Source organism: Oxyura jamaicensis, chromosome 8 (genome assembly GCF_011077185.1).
Source record: "Oxyura jamaicensis isolate SHBP4307 breed ruddy duck chromosome 8, BPBGC_Ojam_1.0, whole genome shotgun sequence".
NCBI classification, from domain to species: Eukaryota; Metazoa; Chordata; class Aves; order Anseriformes; family Anatidae; genus Oxyura; species Oxyura jamaicensis.
The window spans coordinates 19,393,185-19,411,991 of NC_048900.1; the positions used below are offsets into that span (position 1 = coordinate 19,393,185).

At 35.2% G+C, this 18,807-nt stretch overlaps 1 protein-coding gene and 1 long non-coding RNA gene across 7 annotated transcripts in view; one reads left to right on the forward strand and one right to left on the reverse strand.

The window, feature by feature from the left end:
* Positions 1–18,807, forward strand: part of ADGRL4 (adhesion G protein-coupled receptor L4) — a 74,040-nt gene that overhangs the window by 34,976 nt on the left and 20,257 nt on the right. For 3 of the 6 annotated variants that reach the window (XM_035332936.1, XM_035332939.1, XM_035332937.1), the window contains 9 exons: positions 2,395–2,547; positions 8,915–9,070; positions 9,609–9,679; positions 11,432–11,605; positions 11,695–11,878; positions 14,195–14,311; positions 15,436–15,629; positions 16,908–17,078; positions 18,557–18,760. In XM_035332936.1, the coding sequence (XP_035188827.1) occupies positions 2,395–2,547; positions 8,915–9,070; positions 9,609–9,679; positions 11,432–11,605; positions 11,695–11,878; positions 14,195–14,311; positions 15,436–15,629; positions 16,908–17,078; positions 18,557–18,760 (1,424 nt within the window). The remainder of the gene's footprint in view (positions 1–2,394; positions 2,548–8,914; positions 9,071–9,608; positions 9,680–11,431; positions 11,606–11,694; positions 11,879–14,194; positions 14,312–15,435; positions 15,630–16,907; positions 17,079–18,556; positions 18,761–18,807) is intronic. The other 3 variants (XM_035332942.1, XM_035332940.1, XM_035332938.1) reach the window with 2 other exon arrangements.
* On the reverse strand, positions 1,877–7,997 carry LOC118170584. The gene is made up of 3 exons (XR_004752793.1): positions 7,848–7,997; positions 7,475–7,538; positions 1,877–2,250 (listed from the first exon to the last, which is right to left on the reverse strand). It is a non-coding gene; the product is annotated as an uncharacterized LOC118170584 (long non-coding RNA).

The following is an 18,807-nucleotide window of genomic DNA, read 5'->3' on the forward strand; positions in this document are numbered from 1 at the left end:
AGGAAAGCAAGAGAAACCTTTCCTTAAGGTTCTCTCAATAAGCCTTCTAAGACAATTTAGTCACCATTAAAATTCTTACAGATATTATTAATATTGGAGGAAAAAAAAATACCAATAATCCAGTAGTTAGTTAGGCAGAGTTGTAAAGATTTTATTGATGATGACTGCATGAGTCATTTGATGTTGTCTGTAAGTTCTTTGGGACACCTGAAAAGGTAATAGCGATGGGTTGAGGACTTTAATTCTTATATTTGAGCTCCTAGGAAACAAATCCAGAAGAAGAGTTCTTGCATGTATACTCTAGCTTCTATCTCCTCAGCTCTATAGTTCCCCTACTTTGAATGAAGCCACTGATCACTGTCCTTCCACTTCTTGTCTTCCATGACTCCTATCCCAAGAGCTTTCCAAAGCCAGCACGTATTGCCCTCTATGAACTACAATGCCTTCCCAACATCATATGCCAGACTGGACTTGTCGTATTCCCATGCTCAGTATCTGAACTTAGATTAGTACCACTTTTTTTTTTTTTTTTTTTTTTTTTTTTTTTTTTTTCTCCGTCTTACTTTCACTTAAATTTGGATTTACCCTGGCATTCTCTAAGATCCAAATTATACACCTTCTCTGCTGCATTCTCATGAATATCAAAGCTGTAAAACACATATTGTTGGCATGTGTTTGCAGAGTGTTTTTATACTTGGATTTCTCATTAAATTATATTCAATTTTAGTTATAATGAGCATAATCCATTTGATATTGTTGACCCAAATTCTTCTGAGGAATGCTGACATTCAGAATTGATATTTGAGTCAACTGTATAACATTCAAAATCATGTCAGACTTCAGTTCTGAAAAATGTCCTGTGACAGGGTTACTCTGGGGGTTGAGACTAAGTTACATTGCAGGAATGTGTTCCTGTAATGCTTTACAGTGTTTGATGTATTTTAATCTTACCACTTCCCTAACTTACACTACACTATACTTATCTTTATCCTATCTTTGCAAACACCTTATAAGAACACTGGCCATCAGGAAGCAGAAGCACCTTTCTGAAACTCATCCTTGGGTGTCTTTTCTGAAGTCATATTTCTTCTCCCTGTCATGCTCCTTAATCGTTCTTCTTGTGCAATAAATGGTTATTTCTCTCCCTGTTAGAATTCTTTCCTGTCATTCATCATGTTACCAGTACCTTTTGCTTGAGAACAGGAACAAAATCCCAGCAGAGTTCAGTAAACCTTTAACTCTTCCTTTTTCAGGATGCAGAAAATAGAGAACTCAATGTCTTCTTGTTTGGGAGAGTTTGGTTTTTTTGCTTGCCCCAGAGTTTTGGGGTGCTTTGGGAGAAACAGGCTATTTGGAATGATGACATTATTGGTATTGAGTGTTATTCCTAGTTTGATAGATAGTGTTTCTGGAGAAAGAAGCTTTTAAATTTTCTCAAGGCTGGTCTGAAAATTATTTAATGGACAACAGGGACCTTGGAAAATTCTGGAGAGGAAACAGTTTTATTGAGTCATTGCTGAAGATCAACTGTACGGTATAAAATATGTTTATATAATTTCATTCGACCTTTGATCAAGCTAGTGGATCCCCATGTTCACAAAGATGGCATATGCAGAGACTGCAGAGGGGAAGCAGTCTTAAATCTCATGCATATGGCTCCTTTTTTCATGTATCATTACAGATCTGGGACTAGCCCTGTAAAATAGATTGTGTAATTCTGTATGTAAAAAAATGATGATTTGCCCAATACTCACTAAGATGTAAAGATCAAGCTGTGAATCGTGCTCATCCATTTGTTAAGATCTTTGGGATAAAAACAATATATTTGAAGACTCAAGTCAGTAAGACAAATTTTATAAGTTTATTTTCTGGGATTGCTGAGAAATACCACAGAAAGTCTTCATGAAGTAACTGTCAAGTAAGCTACATTGATCCTGCTTTAGTGTTAGGGAGTGAAGTGGGTTACTTCTTGATATGCTTTGTTATCTGTTTTCTATGATTCTGAATTCCCAGATGCATCCTCAGGGTGATTTTCTACCTCTAGATCTGTGAAGACCATGTGGGTACCAAAAATGTTATCAAAATCAACTGTGGCAGAATATGCATTTGCAATAATCCTTTATTCCAACAGAATATCCAATTAAGACATTCATTTCAGTATCCCGTCTGTTTTCTCATTTGTTTGCTCATGTAGGATAAGGGCATAGAAGAGCTGCTGAACACCTGCATACATCCTTGGCAACGGGAAATCTGTACAGACAAACACCAAGACTGCCGGCTCAGCATTCAAAAGTTACATAAATAAACTACCGGAGGCCAAATTAAGCTTTTACTTGGATGTTTTCTTCACTCGGTAAATGCAAATATATTTCTCTGCAATTTGTGTCTTGACAGATGATAATGAATGTGAAAATGCTACTCAACCTTGTGGAGAGCATGCCAATTGCACAAACACTGTGGGAAGTTATTTCTGCATGTGTGCACCTGGTTTCAAATCTAGCAATGGTCAACAAACTTTTGTACCTAATGATGGAACCTCCTGTGTGGGTAAGTTATTAATGTCTACCAGCTAGCTTTACATTGTCTCTCTTCTCTTATTGCTTCTGTTAATTATAGAAAAGTAGCAAAATGCATTCAGATTTATGAAGTTTGGAGTCTGTGTGTAAAATTCCCACAATTTAGACTGGTACAAATTTAACATTCCAGTTTTCAGGTACACTGATAACACAACAGCTATCACTGTTTTCAGTAACACTTCAGTCTTGACTCTGCTTGAAATATTTTTAATACACTTGTCATAGTTTTAGAAAATGGATATATAGTTAAGATAATACAGAAATCCCCAATCCCCACCCATTTAAACCATAGTTTCACTGATAGGTGGTCATATTCTTAAAACAAAGCAGAGTGACAAAGTATTCTTCGTTTAAGTCACTCTGGACCAACAAAACTCCCTATACATGTGACCTACTTGCTCCAAATATTTTTTGTTTGGGTCTTTTGTCTGGATATTTTCAGTAATTTTTCAAGTCTGACCAAAAGCAGTAAAAAAAAATAAAAAATAAAAAAATCAGTAGTACTCCTACCTCCTGTCCCATCCATCCATCAGCTTCTCTTTCTACAGCAGTTGGATGGATCATGTTCAAGATTAAAGGGGAAGAAAAGTTCTCCGGAAAAAATGTTATTTGTGAACATCTATGCAATCCTTTAGGATTTCCTTTGAATGAAAGAACTGTAACTATTTCTCTTTATTTTTATTTTTTTCAAACTCCCGGTAATTTTCTCTACATGTTGCAATAGTCCTCAGGGAATGGGAAAATGGAAAATAAATCTATTGCCCTTTAAACCTTTATGCTGACTGTCTCTCATTCTAGATATGTCTCCTGTGAGCCTGTGAGTGCTGACAACCTCTCTTCTTCTTACTGTTCTTAATATCAGCAGAATGGCTGCATATTAAGCCAGAAAGTGATCTAATCAACATTTCTGGCCCATTGCTCACATCCATCTAAAAGAGCTTTGCTTTATTCAGTCACTATGAATCATTCATAAATTAGCTGAGATTGAGACTGTTAGCACATCGAGCTGTAAATATTCTCATGGTTTCTGGCCCATACTTTGATTTTTACCAGTTATGACATTTCCTCAGCTTCATAAGTTTTCTCTTCAAAGTTATTTCTCTGTTCTTGTGTCACTTTAGTTTTTTACCATTAGCTTGCTTTTTCCTTTTTTTCCCCCATCTTTCCTTTACTGGACAGACTGATCATTTTATCCTCTAATGAGGGTTAGTTTACCTTATTTCCTCTGTTTTTTTGCAAATCCATATGGGAGGAGCTGAGAGTTTCCAAAATTCACACTGAAATAAAAAATTACCTGTGGGCACCTTTTCTCATTAAGAGTGTACCAATTACTTTACCAAGCAGTAAGTCCTAAAGACAACCTTTTGATCCACAATTAATTTTCCACTTTATCAGTCAGGAAAACTGTAATAAGATATTTTGTACCCAATGGATCTGCTGCTACAGGTAGTAGATATGACTTGCAGCTGACAGTAGTGTATTCAGGCTGTTCTGTACACAGCTGAACCAGATACCAAGGTTGTAATTCTGACCATAGTACAAGTTACACAGTACAAAGAAAAAGACAAAGCTACCAGGTATCCATCCCACTCAGGTATTTTTAGATTTTGTAAAGTTTTAAGTTTTCTTTTTAATATTTATATGTGTGTGTGTGTATATACACACAGTGATATAGAATGTATATGGCAGTAACTTTTAAAATACAGTGGTTGAATTTTGGAGAAAACACCATTACACAATCTACTTGTTTATAAACATATGACATCAAACCTGTCTGGAATTCCCAGTGGTACAACTGTGGTATATCGCTAAGTGAGTCCATTTCAAAATCATGTTCATTCCTCTCCTCTTTGGTCATTATTACTAATCTTCCAACTACAAATCGACAATAATCTCAAGGTAATTAAAAGAGAATTTTGGGAAGTGTCAGTTCAATAGAACGTTAGGTTTTGCATTGAGCTTCAGCCAGTATTTCAATATGTTATCAGGCAGAACTGGTAAAGAGATGACAATGAAAGACCTAGATAGAGGAGGAACTGGAGAATAGGAAGGGAGTGAGAGGAAAAAGCGGAGAAAGGAAATGAAGGGGTTGGGGAGGAGAAATGCAGATATGTGGTATTGCTGAAGATGACATTTTTCTGCTGTCCTAAATATGAGCTATTAAAATCTATTTACTGTGTAAAAGCCATGTTTTTTTCTTAGACTTCACATTTTATTGAATCTTCAGCTTCAGTTAAAAAGGTGAAATATAAACCTACGTTTTTCACCTCAGTCATCAGAGTAAAAATGTGAAAATGGCCATCTTTAAAATGAAAGTGACATCCATGCCACTCTGCCTTTTTCAGGAACATGCTATTAGTTTTCTTCAGCTTTTTATCAGCTGCTTCTTCTGAGAGTACTGGGAAGGCAGCCATTCTCCATCCCTTTTTTTTTTTTTTTTTTTTTTTTGTGACAGGAGAGTTGTACAGTGGATAGGATATGGTATTACGCCATCCTGCCAAGTTTTCTTTTACTTGTGCTGTTCTTAAGCTTTTTCATTTCTACTTTGTGTATGCTGCTACTGTCCACAGTATGGAGACATGGGGAGGGACATCTAGTGCTTTGCAATTGGACTTTTCAGTCACTTGCAAGCTACTAATAAGCAGAAGGTATAATGTAGACATCAAGCTGTCTTGACTGACTGGTGAAGAATCAAAGCGATGTAGGTACAATCCAGTAATTGGCAAGACTGAATATAATAACTGTTCTCAGTACTTTTAATTTAATTGGAATTTCCTTGCCTGCTGCAGTAAATGAGGAGTGACAAAGCACAGAAATAAAATAAAAGGTTATAAATCTATTTTCACACTAGCCTAAGTGGTGTTGGTGATATAATTTTTTGATCGGAGCTATTATAAAAGCTTCAAAGTTCAGCTCTGGGATTTGTTTTGAATATTTACTAAAAGGCCAGGGCTTTTTACAGAGCTATGGCAAATGCTCTTCTGTTTAAAAAGCTGCCGTTCTTCAACCTTTGCTCAGGAATGTTGTCTGTGAAGACTGCTCACACAAGCCTTGGCAGCGCAGTCCTGCTCCCATAGTGGATCAAGGAGGATGGTTTGAGATCCTAGCCTGAAAGCTCCAGTGAAATTGAATTGCTGAAAGCACTGACAAGCTGTTGTCTGTGTGTGGTCCAACAATTGCATATTTGTTTAAAAAGGCATAGCTACAAAATATAAAGAAACAAAAACCTACAGCTACTGCACCGAATATTTCAAAGCAGGAACATAAAAGCAGCATTCTTGCAACTGTCACAAATCATTGGCTGCCCCTGAAAATCTCATTGATTTAGAAGGAGTATAAAGCTGATTAGTACCTTGCAAGATCAGGCATATTGCCTTTTAATTTTGTCATCCAGAAGATTTTTTCTCTGGGAAATAGTAAATTAGATAGGCATGATATGGATTCATTCCATATGGGCAACTCAACTGCAGAAAGTCTATTTGCATATGCTCGACAGGGTGTCTCTATCTGACTTTAAATAGCCATCCTGTTGCCAGAGATGTGCCTTGTTGCTTGAGTTTCTGCTGTTATTTTGGATAATCCTGCTTTCTCATTAAAATCTCCATTACACTTAATATGTGACATAATTACAAAAAGAAGGGTAATTTGTATGAATGCCCAATAATGACAAATAAATGATTTATCAAACTAAGCTCATGAAAAGCAAATTATCATTATAATTTTGAAATACTTGGAACATTAAATCACATGGAAACCTGATACCTAGCAATGAAAATCTGGAAAGTATTCAAATATTTGTATATTTGGAAGTCATTTTCAGTTTTAGCAAAGCTTGTTTTCATTTGCTGGTGTTTTAGAACTGTGTTACATACATACTGAATATTCTGCTAAGACATACTGGTCCTCCATTTAGCTGACAAGGCCAGAGAAATCTTAACATAAAGCCGATGTGTTTTCTTGTTATGCAAACTGGTATCGTCATGTTTTTCACCCTTGGCACTTCAATTCACTCAAAGTTTGTCTGCTTCACACTGAGTCATGCAACAGGGCACTGAGAGGCAATTGTTTCAAAAGGAGCTTTATAATTTACTGATGTGAGAGGTTATTTAAATGCCAGGAGCAAGAACTGTAGCCTTTATCTTTAAATGACAGCATTTAATTATGAGGTAGCCTGTATCATAATTTTTCCCTCTTTTCTTCACTTTTGCCAGATTCATTGAGGTATAACATGGTTAGCCCTGTGACTATGAGTACTGAGGCCACAGGAACCATCCAGATATGTATAATAAAAAACTCAGTTCCTTAAAGAGAAACATAAGCAGCTGGGGGCATTAACTATGGAAACAACTTATTGTCCTAGTGTAGATAATAATAATTTAGCCTCATTCTGTAAACTTCATGCTTATGCACACCCACTCAAGCACAGATCCCTTTGTGACTCTCCCAGAAGAGCAGAGGTGGTTTGCTGGGGAGGGAAATGCTCTTCCAGCCCTACCATGCTTCAATCTTCAATGCCCTTCCAGCTACACCATCTCAATGGCTTTTCAAGGGAAGCTTCTGAACCCCTGGTTGAAAACGCAGTGTTTCAGGTGAAAAGGGAAGCTACTGCTAAGTGAAGAAAATAGGGATGTGAAAGTGAGGTGGGACCTCAGGTTATCTCCTTGAACACCAGGGAGACATTTACAGTTAAAAGCAGACAGGGAGCTGGAAAATTAAGCACAAAACAAAAAGTGTGTAGTTGCAGGAACTTACAGGTTGTTGGGATATTCCACTAAAAGTTCAAACATAGTTTGCAGTTACCTCATATTAGGGGGGTGGGAGGGGAGGGAGAAGAGAGATTAATTTGATTGTTTCTGGAGGCTCTCTTGCCATTAGTAAGAAATGTTTTACGAACTTACCAAAAATGTTGTCCAAAAAAAACAGATGGCCCCCAGGTACCCTTCAGACATCTTTCTGCATTCCCTGGGTACATCCACAGGTATGCAGCACATTTTTCTAGCCTCCAACAATTTCTGTTTCTCTAGCAAGCTTATTTCACATACATTATTGCTCTTTTTGTTTTATTCCATTTTGAAAACCACCAGCAATCTTGTATCAAAAGAGTACGAAAATAGTTCCTCTATGCAAATGGTGCATTTCCAGCCCCCTGTATCTTCTGTTTTTTAATCTTAAAAGCCGTCTGGCTGCATAAAGGCCTCCTATGAATTCATGTAGCCGTTATACTCCAATAATTAGTTCATCAGTTCTCTTTTTTTTTCACCAATTTCTTACCCAAGCTCATTGTCAACCCAGATCTTAATGTGGTTTGTCTTCCTCTCCGGTTCATCTGTTCCCCTCTCTACTTCTACCTTGCCTTGGTTCAGTTCTCAGCCTATTTTCCTCCTGGTCTGCTCCTTAAAATCTGTTCATCTGTCACTTCTTCATTTTTCTACTCTTTTTGTCAGATATACCTGTCCCAACACTGTTCACTTTTTTCTCCTTTCCAGCACAGCATTTCACAGCCCATTACTTCACTCGTCAGAATTATATGGTGTTGTTCCCAGTTTACTTTCTCCAGTGAATCCATTGAGTTATTTGATCTCTGTCATCAGCCAACCAAATAATGCAAAATAATCCCTACTGCAGCCAGAGAGTCAGTGCCCAGCCCTCCTAAACTGATCACTTTGTGGATTCCCCTACCAGAATTCATCAGGTTTGCTCTTGGACAGTGCGCCACACAGTTACTGAACCTGTTTACCTAGCAGCAAATTGTTTAGAAGGGCAAAAGCCATTTTAGGCATATGCAATTTAACTGTGGATTAAATTAGAACAAAACAAAAAAAGATATTGCAAGTGATTTTAAGGGCACAGAACTTAAATCTTAGATTAACGAGATGTAAAGAGCGATCTTTTTGTAGCATCTTTTTAAAGCCGTGACTTAAAAGAAAAGACTGCTGTTTTCTTTCTCTTTACTAACTGAATAGTAAGGCTGAGAAAATCTATTTAGTCTAATTTCTGGAAAATGGATTTCAGATGATTTGCATCATGCCGAGTATTTTGTTATGATAGAATTAACATTTAAACTTATGGTTTTAAAATATGAACAATATACTATTATATAGTAATAAATGTGGTGGTATAAAAATATGATTGATTATGATTTATCCTTCTAATCCGTAAGTATTATAATTGGTAGGTGTTTTGCCATTAAGTTTTCCTTTTTAGTTTTTGCTTTCTTTTTCTTCCATGAAATTTTATTATGAAACCGCTTGCAGTATGCAGGGCTATTATCAACAAAGCAGCAAGGTGTTAGTCTGTAAATACTTAATAAAAACTTCAATTTCTTACGATATTTGCAGATGTAGATGAGTGCAGCAATGAAGGAACTGTTGCCTGTGGAGCTCATGCAAAATGTGAAAACGTGGATGGAGGGTTTAACTGCTCCTGTAAGGAAGGTTATCAACCATCCACAGGAAAATTGCAGTTTAAGCCAAATGATGGCACTTCCTGCCAAGGTACATGATATTATAAAGGTTTATGTGTTATTATAGAGCTACATCTTCTGAGAAACCCACCAGTGTCTCTTTATCTTCTGTTAGATTAATCAGTGAGACATAAGAAAGAGGCAAGGCAGTCACATCTACATTTCCTGAGAATAGAATCATTTTGTAAATGTATTTTTACTAAACACAGTGGTGAAATTAATTTGGAATAATGGATATCTCCTCACAGGCATCAGCCCTGTATTCCTCTGTAAAATTGAGCTCTCTCTCATTTGTGGAAGTCCCAAAGAAAGGGGCCAAACTCTCTACCAACTCTCTACCAGAGCAAAGCAAAAGCTCAGGTTCCAACCCAGTGCTGCTTCAGTGTTGAACAAGCAGTAAATATGCCCAAGGCCAAGTCTTAGTGGTTGAATTTTGAGACAGGAGAGCATGTGCATGGATTTAGAATGCTGGTGGTTTGGGGAGTTGCTGAGACAAGAGTTCTTACGATGAGTATATATTGAATATTAATTAAACTGCAATATATAATTAGCTTCTTTTTAACTTACAGAAAATCCGATGGCCAAGTGTGAGTTATACAAAGACTGTATATCTGAACATATTAATAGAACCTTAGCTGGAGTAAGTAGCATTGGTTTATAGATTAATTTGCAAATCCTTTAATTGTTTCTGTTTGAAACTGTAATTTCAATTATAATAGTTCTTAAGGAGCATTTAACGCATGCTTGAAGCATACAATTGAACTTAAGCATGTTTACAGAAGTCTTTTTAATAATTTCAAATTATTTGAATTGGGTTCCATGTTCAAATCATGGTAATAACTTGCTGAGAATCTGTGTGTTCAGTTTCAAACAAAGTGAGTCATGATGCATGAAAAATTCAGAAGTGTGGTAATCATTCAACTCTTTCTGTAATTTCTGAAGTTACACATTGCAGCATCTACTGATGTGCAATTATTTGCTTGTTCAGAGTGAAAGGCAGCAAGATAGCTTACAAAAGCAATGTCAACAAGTGACAAAATAGAACAATAACATCCTGGTATGCTAGTATATTTGCTTCTCAAAGCATAATATGTAAAGTGACACAGACTTTATAGATTCAAAGACTCAGGATTCTAGATTCTTTCAACAGAAACTGAGATTTCCTGATGCAAATAAATAAATAAAGTAGTATTTATAAGTCTACAACTATAGTAATGTCTAATTTAAAATGATAAATGAAACATAAGCATAAATAAATTAAAACCAATTGTACGCTTGAATTTTATATTACGCTGTTTGCCCAAGTTACCAGATTCAGAAAGATATTAAATTAAAAGCTTTTATTTGCCTATGTTATTTTAAAGTGCTTTGTGTATTAACCAACAATATAGTACATCATATTAATATGCCTACAATATTTACTTGAAAAGACATGGTGAATGCCAATATCAGGATCATTGGAGTGAGACTTTTTTTAATGTGTGGTCAAACTAAAGTCAAATCAAAGCAATAAGTCAAAATAAGTCAGTTTTATGTAAATAACTGTTCCAGATTTAGCCCTATTTTTTAGCTTAATTCTACTCAGATGCAACCAAAGATGAAGCAAAACCCACAAAAGCTATTCAGTAGCAGAGACTAGGTCTTAGCAAATCCTATGTTGAAAGTTTTTGGATCAATAGCATCTCATTAGATTTCAGTATCAGGAAGTATGAATTCTTTTCTTGTTCATCCATGACACTGGAAACTGCAGTCTCAAACTACATCTCACCCTCTTTAGCCTATTACTTTTTAAACTAACCATTTTATGTAAGTACATTTAGTAGCTCATAAATTTTAAATGGTGAGGGTGAAACAGGCGGTAGGGTTCCATTGAACTCCATGCTTTATGATCTGCATTTGAAAAAAAAAAAAAAAAAAAACACCAAAAAACATACAAACACTGCCCCTCTGCTCCCACCTCTTCAGCTAAATTTTAATAGAAAAGAATCAACTGAGTTACCATATCATTGACATTTAATTATTTTTGCAGAACATTTACTAGTCCATTTTGGAGCATTATGCTAAATAAAACTGAGCTGCAGTAGTGATAAAAAGAAAAAAAAAAAAAAAAAGTGTAATGATAGCACACAAATTCTTTTTTTTACCATAGTTTCTTGTTAGGGTTATACTAGACATGTCTCTCTTTTTTTTTTTCTCTTTTTTTTTCTCTTTTTTTTTTTTTTTTAATTTGTTAAACTCTTGCTTTAAATAGTGATGCTTTTTATGCATCACAAGCATCTTATATGCCTTCTGTTATTTTTAATTTGCAGAAATCAGTTATTTGCACAGGACTTACTTTCACACACAGAGGCTTTACTTGTTTTATTAACGTGTAGGTTCCTGTATTTTTCAGATTAGTCATTTAAAAACACCCCTGGAAATGCTGCAAGAAATTAATAAGAGTACTTTGGGACCACTGTTACCTGTAGATGTGATTTCATACGTTGAAGCATTATCTTATTCATCGCTGAATATCATGCATTACTCAGTTCCTGACAATGAAGCACTTTGTAATACAACCATTAATGTGAGTGGATCAAGTCTTAAAGATGTGCTTTTCTTTCCTTTACAAGTAGTATATGATTCTTACACTTAAAAATATTCTTTTATTTACAGGTTTTGGTTAACATTGTGAATAATTTTTTACAAAAAGACAAAATCACAGTCTGGGAAGCCCTTCCTGTAGATAACCAAAGACAGAGCCTGACTAAGCTGCTGCATACTGCAGAACAAGCAACACTTCTCATGTCACAGAACTTCAAAAAGACAACACAGCTAGATGCTAATGCAAGTGACATAGGTAAGATAAAGAAAATTAATCTAAGGTATACTTTAGATGTGAATTACATGGAGGAGTTTTTCGGCACAATTATAAAGATTAGAAATGGTGTTATGTGAAACACACAGGTGTTAATTTGTATGAATTTCATAACTAACACCTGACTTTCAGTATAGGTATCATAATTTTCAAAGATTGAACATTTAAGCCCAGAAAAAAAAAAAAAAAACAACTTGAGAGGCTGTGGGAAGTTGTCCTTTAAGATTCTCTTTCAATCTCTCATTATAGTTGCACTGTTGTAATAAGTATGGATTCATCTTACGTGCACAAAAATATCCTGAATATTATATTCAGAGAAACTGCAGCAAAAGCTGGATTTGCTCTTTTAAAGCTTTTTGGCTCCTTTTGGTTAATTTAAAATATTGTAAATAAACTTGGAATAAGAATGTGAGTCAGATCTTTTGTGTTCTTGTTTTCCAAGAAATTTCTAATTTTAAGAGAAATTTCAGAGGACAAGAATTGGGTATATTATATCTTAATATAATAGATATCTTGGGTATATTATATCTATTGGGTGTATTATATCTACAATATTTTAGCTGCACCATTTTGCTCGCTACCTTCTCCCTGTGTGCTAATTTCTTCACAACAAATTTTACCAGTTTTCTTAGGATCCAGAGGCTAATACCAGCCACTTTTGAAAACCATACTCTAATAAAACATTGTCAATTTCTTTGCCTATAGTTACTCATTCAATTTTGTTTTTCTGAATGTGCCCAAACTGGATCTGACCTGATTTCAGATTTTAGATTCAGTACAGTCCTTCACTGTCTCTTACTGGTTTGCCATATCATAAAATCACTTGAAGGGAAAGATCTGCCTTTCGTTCTAAGGCAGATCAAGCCAACGGTTCTTCTTACCTTTCTGAAATTAAATTAGCAAAAATGATCCAGTAAAAAAAAAAAAAAAAAAAAAGGGGGGGGGGGGGGGGGGGTTGTTCTGTGGAATAAACTCTGTAGAAACAGAATTACTTAAGTTCGGAATAGCTCTAGGTCTGCACTGCAGCAGATCCAGAATGGTGCCAGGAGCTCTTCTCTTCCTCCTCCACCCTGGCTGGAGTCATAGGCTGTCATGACCATGGAGCTGAGTTTCATGAAGGTGGAGAGGAGAGAGGAGTCAGGTGCCACTTCTGGTGGTAGTGTAGACAGCACTTAGACCAAGGTGACAAAAATAAATAAATACATAAAGAAGAAGAAAAAAATAATAATGCAAACAGGAAAGAATCTCCATGTCAAATTCTTGATCATTTTCTGGCTTATCTTGTTCCAAGATGAGAAATTCTATGAATTTCCGAATTAATCCCAAACACTAAAATTGTTAGCTATTGTTTCTCAGTATTAATATATTTTCTATGGGGCTCATATATGCCCCACACATCTATTTTGGGACAAGACTACAATGTTACCTCTCTCTCTCTCCATTACTTTTTATGGTGCAAGCTCTTGAACTACAAGCTTTTCAAAACTCTAGTGGCAAAAAAATTGTTTCTTATGTCCGTGCAAACATTTTCTGACAGCTGGTCTATAGAATAGCTCATATTACTTTTGTGTGCTGTGCTATAAGCAATGCAGATGGTCTAGCTTAGTGATAGTCCTCCATCAGTCAAGTTTTAGATTTGTTGTTATTTAATTTTTTTTTTTTAAAAAAAAAAAAAAAGACCTGATTGACTTTTTTTCATTCCCATCCTGGGTGATTGAAACTCAGCACTATAATGAACCAAGTAAAGAGCTAGATGTCCTCTAATGTAGTTTTTGTCCTGAGGGGTGATGCTTGTTTGTTTTCTTTTTGACAAGACACATCATTATTTCATGGTGCAATGTGCATTTGGTAGCATAGATAGATAACTATAAAATATATACATTTCAAAAATTGGCTTTTATCAAAAGTTACTATTCAGTAGAGAATTTTATGCTTTGCTTTTTATAATTGTGATTTGTGGTCCCTTTCAGAAATGCATTTTTAATAAAGCAATAGTTCTTCCTAAAGTAACCTACATTATTCTTTCCAGTGCCTAATGCAAGGTAAATAAAAGATTATATTTTTCACAAAAAGAGTAAAAAGTATGAGACCAAAATGTATGCATGGAAATAACAAAATCTAGAGGTTTAAGCAAACATGATATATTAATAGCATTTTTCTTGAAAAGTTTGACACTGTAATGTAGTCTTAAAATTCACGGTAATTATACAATGCAATAGCACATTTATTAACCCAACTGTAAATTATCTTAGACCATAATGTAGCTGTGATTTGTACAGTATTTTTCTTCTTTTGCAGCACTCAAGGTTTTCGCTTTTGATTCACACCACATGAAACACATTCACCCTCATGTTTACACAGGGGGAGATTATGTAAAAATCTCCCCAAAAAAGAGAGAGGAATCCCATCCCAATGGTAAGAAACAAAGATTAGAAAGCCAGGGGGGTTAGTAAATGCCTTGGATAGTTTTTACCCACTAGAAAATACCAAATGTGCAGTTTACCAAGACTGAGATGTAGCCCTGTTAATTACAGAGTCAAGGCATTTTTACCACCATCTCACCTACCCTTTTTATCTCAACATTGATATTTCTACTGTTATTTCCAGTGACACAATGAGTATCTCACAGGGAGGACCCATTAGTTTTATAACTGGATATTGGTACCAGGGATCTGAATTTAATCCTTTTCTAACCCAGGGATCTACTGTCTGACTTTGGACCAGTCCCTTCAACTCCCTGTGTCACTCCAAAAATTGGACCATCTTTTTTATTTAGAGAATAGCTCATTAATACAAGAATGTGTTCCCCAGTATCAAAACTAACAGGCTTAGATCTTGGCTTGGACCTCAAAGTGCTACAGGAATGGCTTATATCTTGTTATAGTCTATCACTAAAATAAAATGCATGTGTTTAAAAAGCTTCAGAATGAATGCACCTAAACCAGTAAACACCACATATATATACATATTTACACATATATATATTTTAACTCTTAATCTTCCAGATAATCCAAGCCTCACTACCTATCAACACCTAAAATTAAGGTTTATCTTGGTACAAGGAAGAGAAGCATGACATTTTTTCTGAATAGTATTGCACCCTAAAATAATTTTGCTTTCTTGTGTCATCTTCTAGCTTGACTGTAGTGGAAGTCAAAGCAAGCCATGTGCTTCAGAGGGGCCCAGGTCTGAGCCATTTTTGTTCATGAGACCTGGTACCACATGTGCATCAAATTGCTGTACAGCAGCAAGCATATATATTACTCTAGAAAAAAAAATATATGCATATATATCTAATTAGAATTTCCAGCATGAACACACATTTTTAATTCTAATGGCAGTTGCATTGTTTTAAATAAAGCTATATTTCATTCTCTAAAACATTTTTTATAAGTATTCCACAAACATTCCATCTGTTTTGCATATTTTATGCAATAGCAGTAATAATATCTATTGGTTATTGTTTCCTTAATGTCTTCAATTTTGTTCTTCTATTAAAAAAAACACAAACTACTAAACATGGTCTGTTTGATTGATAGGCACTGTTGCAGTTGTCTTTCTGCGGTATAGCAATATTGGTTCTTTGCTTTCATCACCTAAAAACCGCTCCTCGAAAGATAGTTCAGAGAAGAGGCAGACAATAAGCTCATCAGTTATAGCTGTTGCAATTAGCTCAAATCCACCTACGCTCTATGAGCTCGAGAAAATAACATTTACCTTAAAATATGCCAAGGTAAGTTTTTTTTTAATTACTATTATCAACTTCAAAACAAAACAATAGCTAATTGTTGTGTGTTATGTAACCATACCTGCAGTGTATGATATATTGAGACATCATTCTGTTATTTGCTCTTGTGAGTTTAATCATATTAGAGAAATAAATGACAATCTCAGATGTGGAATCCTAAGTGCAATATACTAAATACTATACTACTGGAAGGTTCTACTAGACTAAAGCAAGGAGAACAATACCATCTTTGCTGGACTGCAGTATGAATAAAATGCAGTTCCCTGAAGCAGCAAATATTACAGGTTCCTCACTATTTAGGTCTTTTTTTTTTTTTTCTGAAAGTTTATCAGATAATTACACATACTTACTAGAAAAAAAAAAAATCCTTCAAAAAAAATTCAAAAAGTTATCTTGCACATAGGAGGTAATAGCAGAACCAATAGTATATCACCCTTGCTATTTCTGAAATCTGAATATATTATTCTAAAACTGAAAGTTTTACTTCCAGTATACACAGATTTTGCTGGCTTTACTTGTATGTGAAGAATATTCTTACATGGAATGAAAACCTATCTCAAACATAACAAGAAAGTGACTCTATGCAGGGAGGTGGACAGAAGGACAAGGTGTTAAACTTGATTGCTCAGCTTTTAAATAAGTTACTTGTCTTGTAATGTTTGAGATAGTGATCACATTTCTATAAATGTGCATATATTTATACGGCATCTATTACAGTTGGGACCTGATCTTTGACTGGTGTTAGTATGCACTATCAGTAATAAATAATATTAATGATCTTATTCATCCCTGTCATCACACCTTATACACCAGGTGTGTTATGACCCTGGCTTTCTCCCAGATTACTTTGTAAAATGCATAGAATAAGTCTCAATTTTTGAACTGCTCAGTTGGAAGGGGCTACAAACAGGACGAGCAATGTGGCTGTAACCTTGGGGTTTAGTCCATATTCAGCAGGTGCAGGAGTATATATACAGTTTTCAGTAGGTAAAAATTCCAGCACCTTGGCAAGTGCCAGAACGGTTCAGTAATCTGATTAGCCTGCATATTTGGTGGGATGTTAGCTGTGTGAATAAAATGCTTCCTTTCTGAGCCATATTTTAATTGCTTGGAATAGGCCTTACTGAATGTGCTTTTTGTTTCCCAACCTTCCAATAGTAACATGCAGTTTTTAATGAATTGTGCTGGGTAATGTAAGAAAGGTCTCTTGATGGGAAATATCCTGCCTTTTGCCATCAGTAAAACATCTTGTTTCTGTTCCAGACTGCAGATAAAGATATTAAATGTGCGTTTTGGAACTACTCAGCAGACACAATGAATGGCAACTGGGCTACAGAAGGCTGTGAGCTGACACATTCCAACTCCACTCATATCTCATGCAAATGTAATCATTTGACTCATTTTGCTGTTTTGATGTCCTCAGGTGGCTCTGTTGTAAGTGCTATTTTAATTTAGTGTTTTACCCGATACTTTCTTCCATCTTCATTCATTATTTTTATTGCAGTGCAATTTATGTACTTTTCCCCCCTTAGATTGTTCTTTTTTTTTTTTTTTTTTTTTTTTTTTCAACAAACACACAATTTATTGTGCACGGGGCAAACAAAATTCCTCCCATATGTGTTTGAATTTCTGTATGTCCTCTCTGCGGTATTACAGAGCAGTGATGCACCAAAGGATCTTGTTCCAAATACACAGCCTGTTGTGCTTATTTTTGGTGCATTGCTTTTAATTTTAAATTCCATTTTGGGATTTAACTGGTGTTCACTGGTGGTCAGTAACCATATGGTCCACAATTTCTCTCACACAAAGCTTTGCCACCCATGTGTCTAACTTTGGCATCTATAAACTCCTTTAAATGCTCTCCTGAGAGTTTGCAATAGCATTATCAGAAGAGCATAATCACCAGTAAATGGAATTAATTTTATGACCATTAAATATGGAAACTCATGACTAACACAAATTGTGAGAATGACTACTCAGTTTCTGACCGTCTTACATTAAGAGGCCCCATAGATTTCCAAGGTGTATGTGGGGATCTGCAGGAGCTTGGGTCCTGCCTCAGGCGCTGTGAATTTCACGCTGATAGAGGCTGCTTCCTGCTTGCTAAATAGCATCCTAAGTCTTCAGTTCAAATTTAAGACCTTTGCAGGTACTTATATAGTTATTTGGAAAAGGAAGGATGGGAGGATGGGAGGATGGAAGGATGGTCCTTTTTTTAGGAAAAAGAAATACTTAGATGTATTTTGGGTTGGTTGAATGCTATCCTTATGCTGATGAGCAGTCATGTATTTCAGAGATTCTTTGTGTAAATACCAAGCAGCAAATATAACTGTGTTTCTATACAGAAAATACATCCAATATTAAAATAGCCTGTGTTTGTTTAGAGGACATTCATGTTACATATCTGGAATAGCATTTGTTTGAAGTGATTGTTATTTCATGGTCTTGTTTTGATCATGTTGTAAATTCAGTAAGACGGTTATTCAATTTTGCTTATCTAAGTCACTGCTGTGATAAGTCCTTTTATATTAGAAAATGTTCATGTCATATTAATATACATCCTACTGCCAGTGTGTTTGTCATTCACTAAAATGATCTGATTTTTAAATCATATTAGGAGATACTGATGTTAATAAAGTTTTGGTAGAAAACATCAGAAAATGCAAGAACAGTAACATATATAGTTCATTACTAATTTCCCCTACAGTTATATCTGCCTCACAAAAAAAATAATAATAATAAAAAAGAATTAGATTATCCAAAGTGTACATTTATACTGAAGCCCTACAAACATTTTTGATTAATATTTTGTGCAAAAAGAAGAAAAAAAAAAATCTGTATTATAGAATGTGGTCTTTCTTGAGAATGTACAAAGCTATTCTTTTAAATATTATATTATAATTTTCCCCCAGGGTGTTACAAATTATAACATTCTTACAAGAATCACTCAACTAGGAATAATTATTTCGTTGATTTGCCTCTCCATGTGCATTTTTACATTCTGGTTCTTCAGTGAAATTCAAAGCACTAGAACGACAATTCACAAAAACCTCTGCTGCAGTCTTTTCCTGGCGGAACTTATTTTTCTGATTGGAATTAACATGAACAATAATAAGGTGGGTATTTTTCACCTGTTGTAGATTGACTTTGTGCTGTAAAGTAA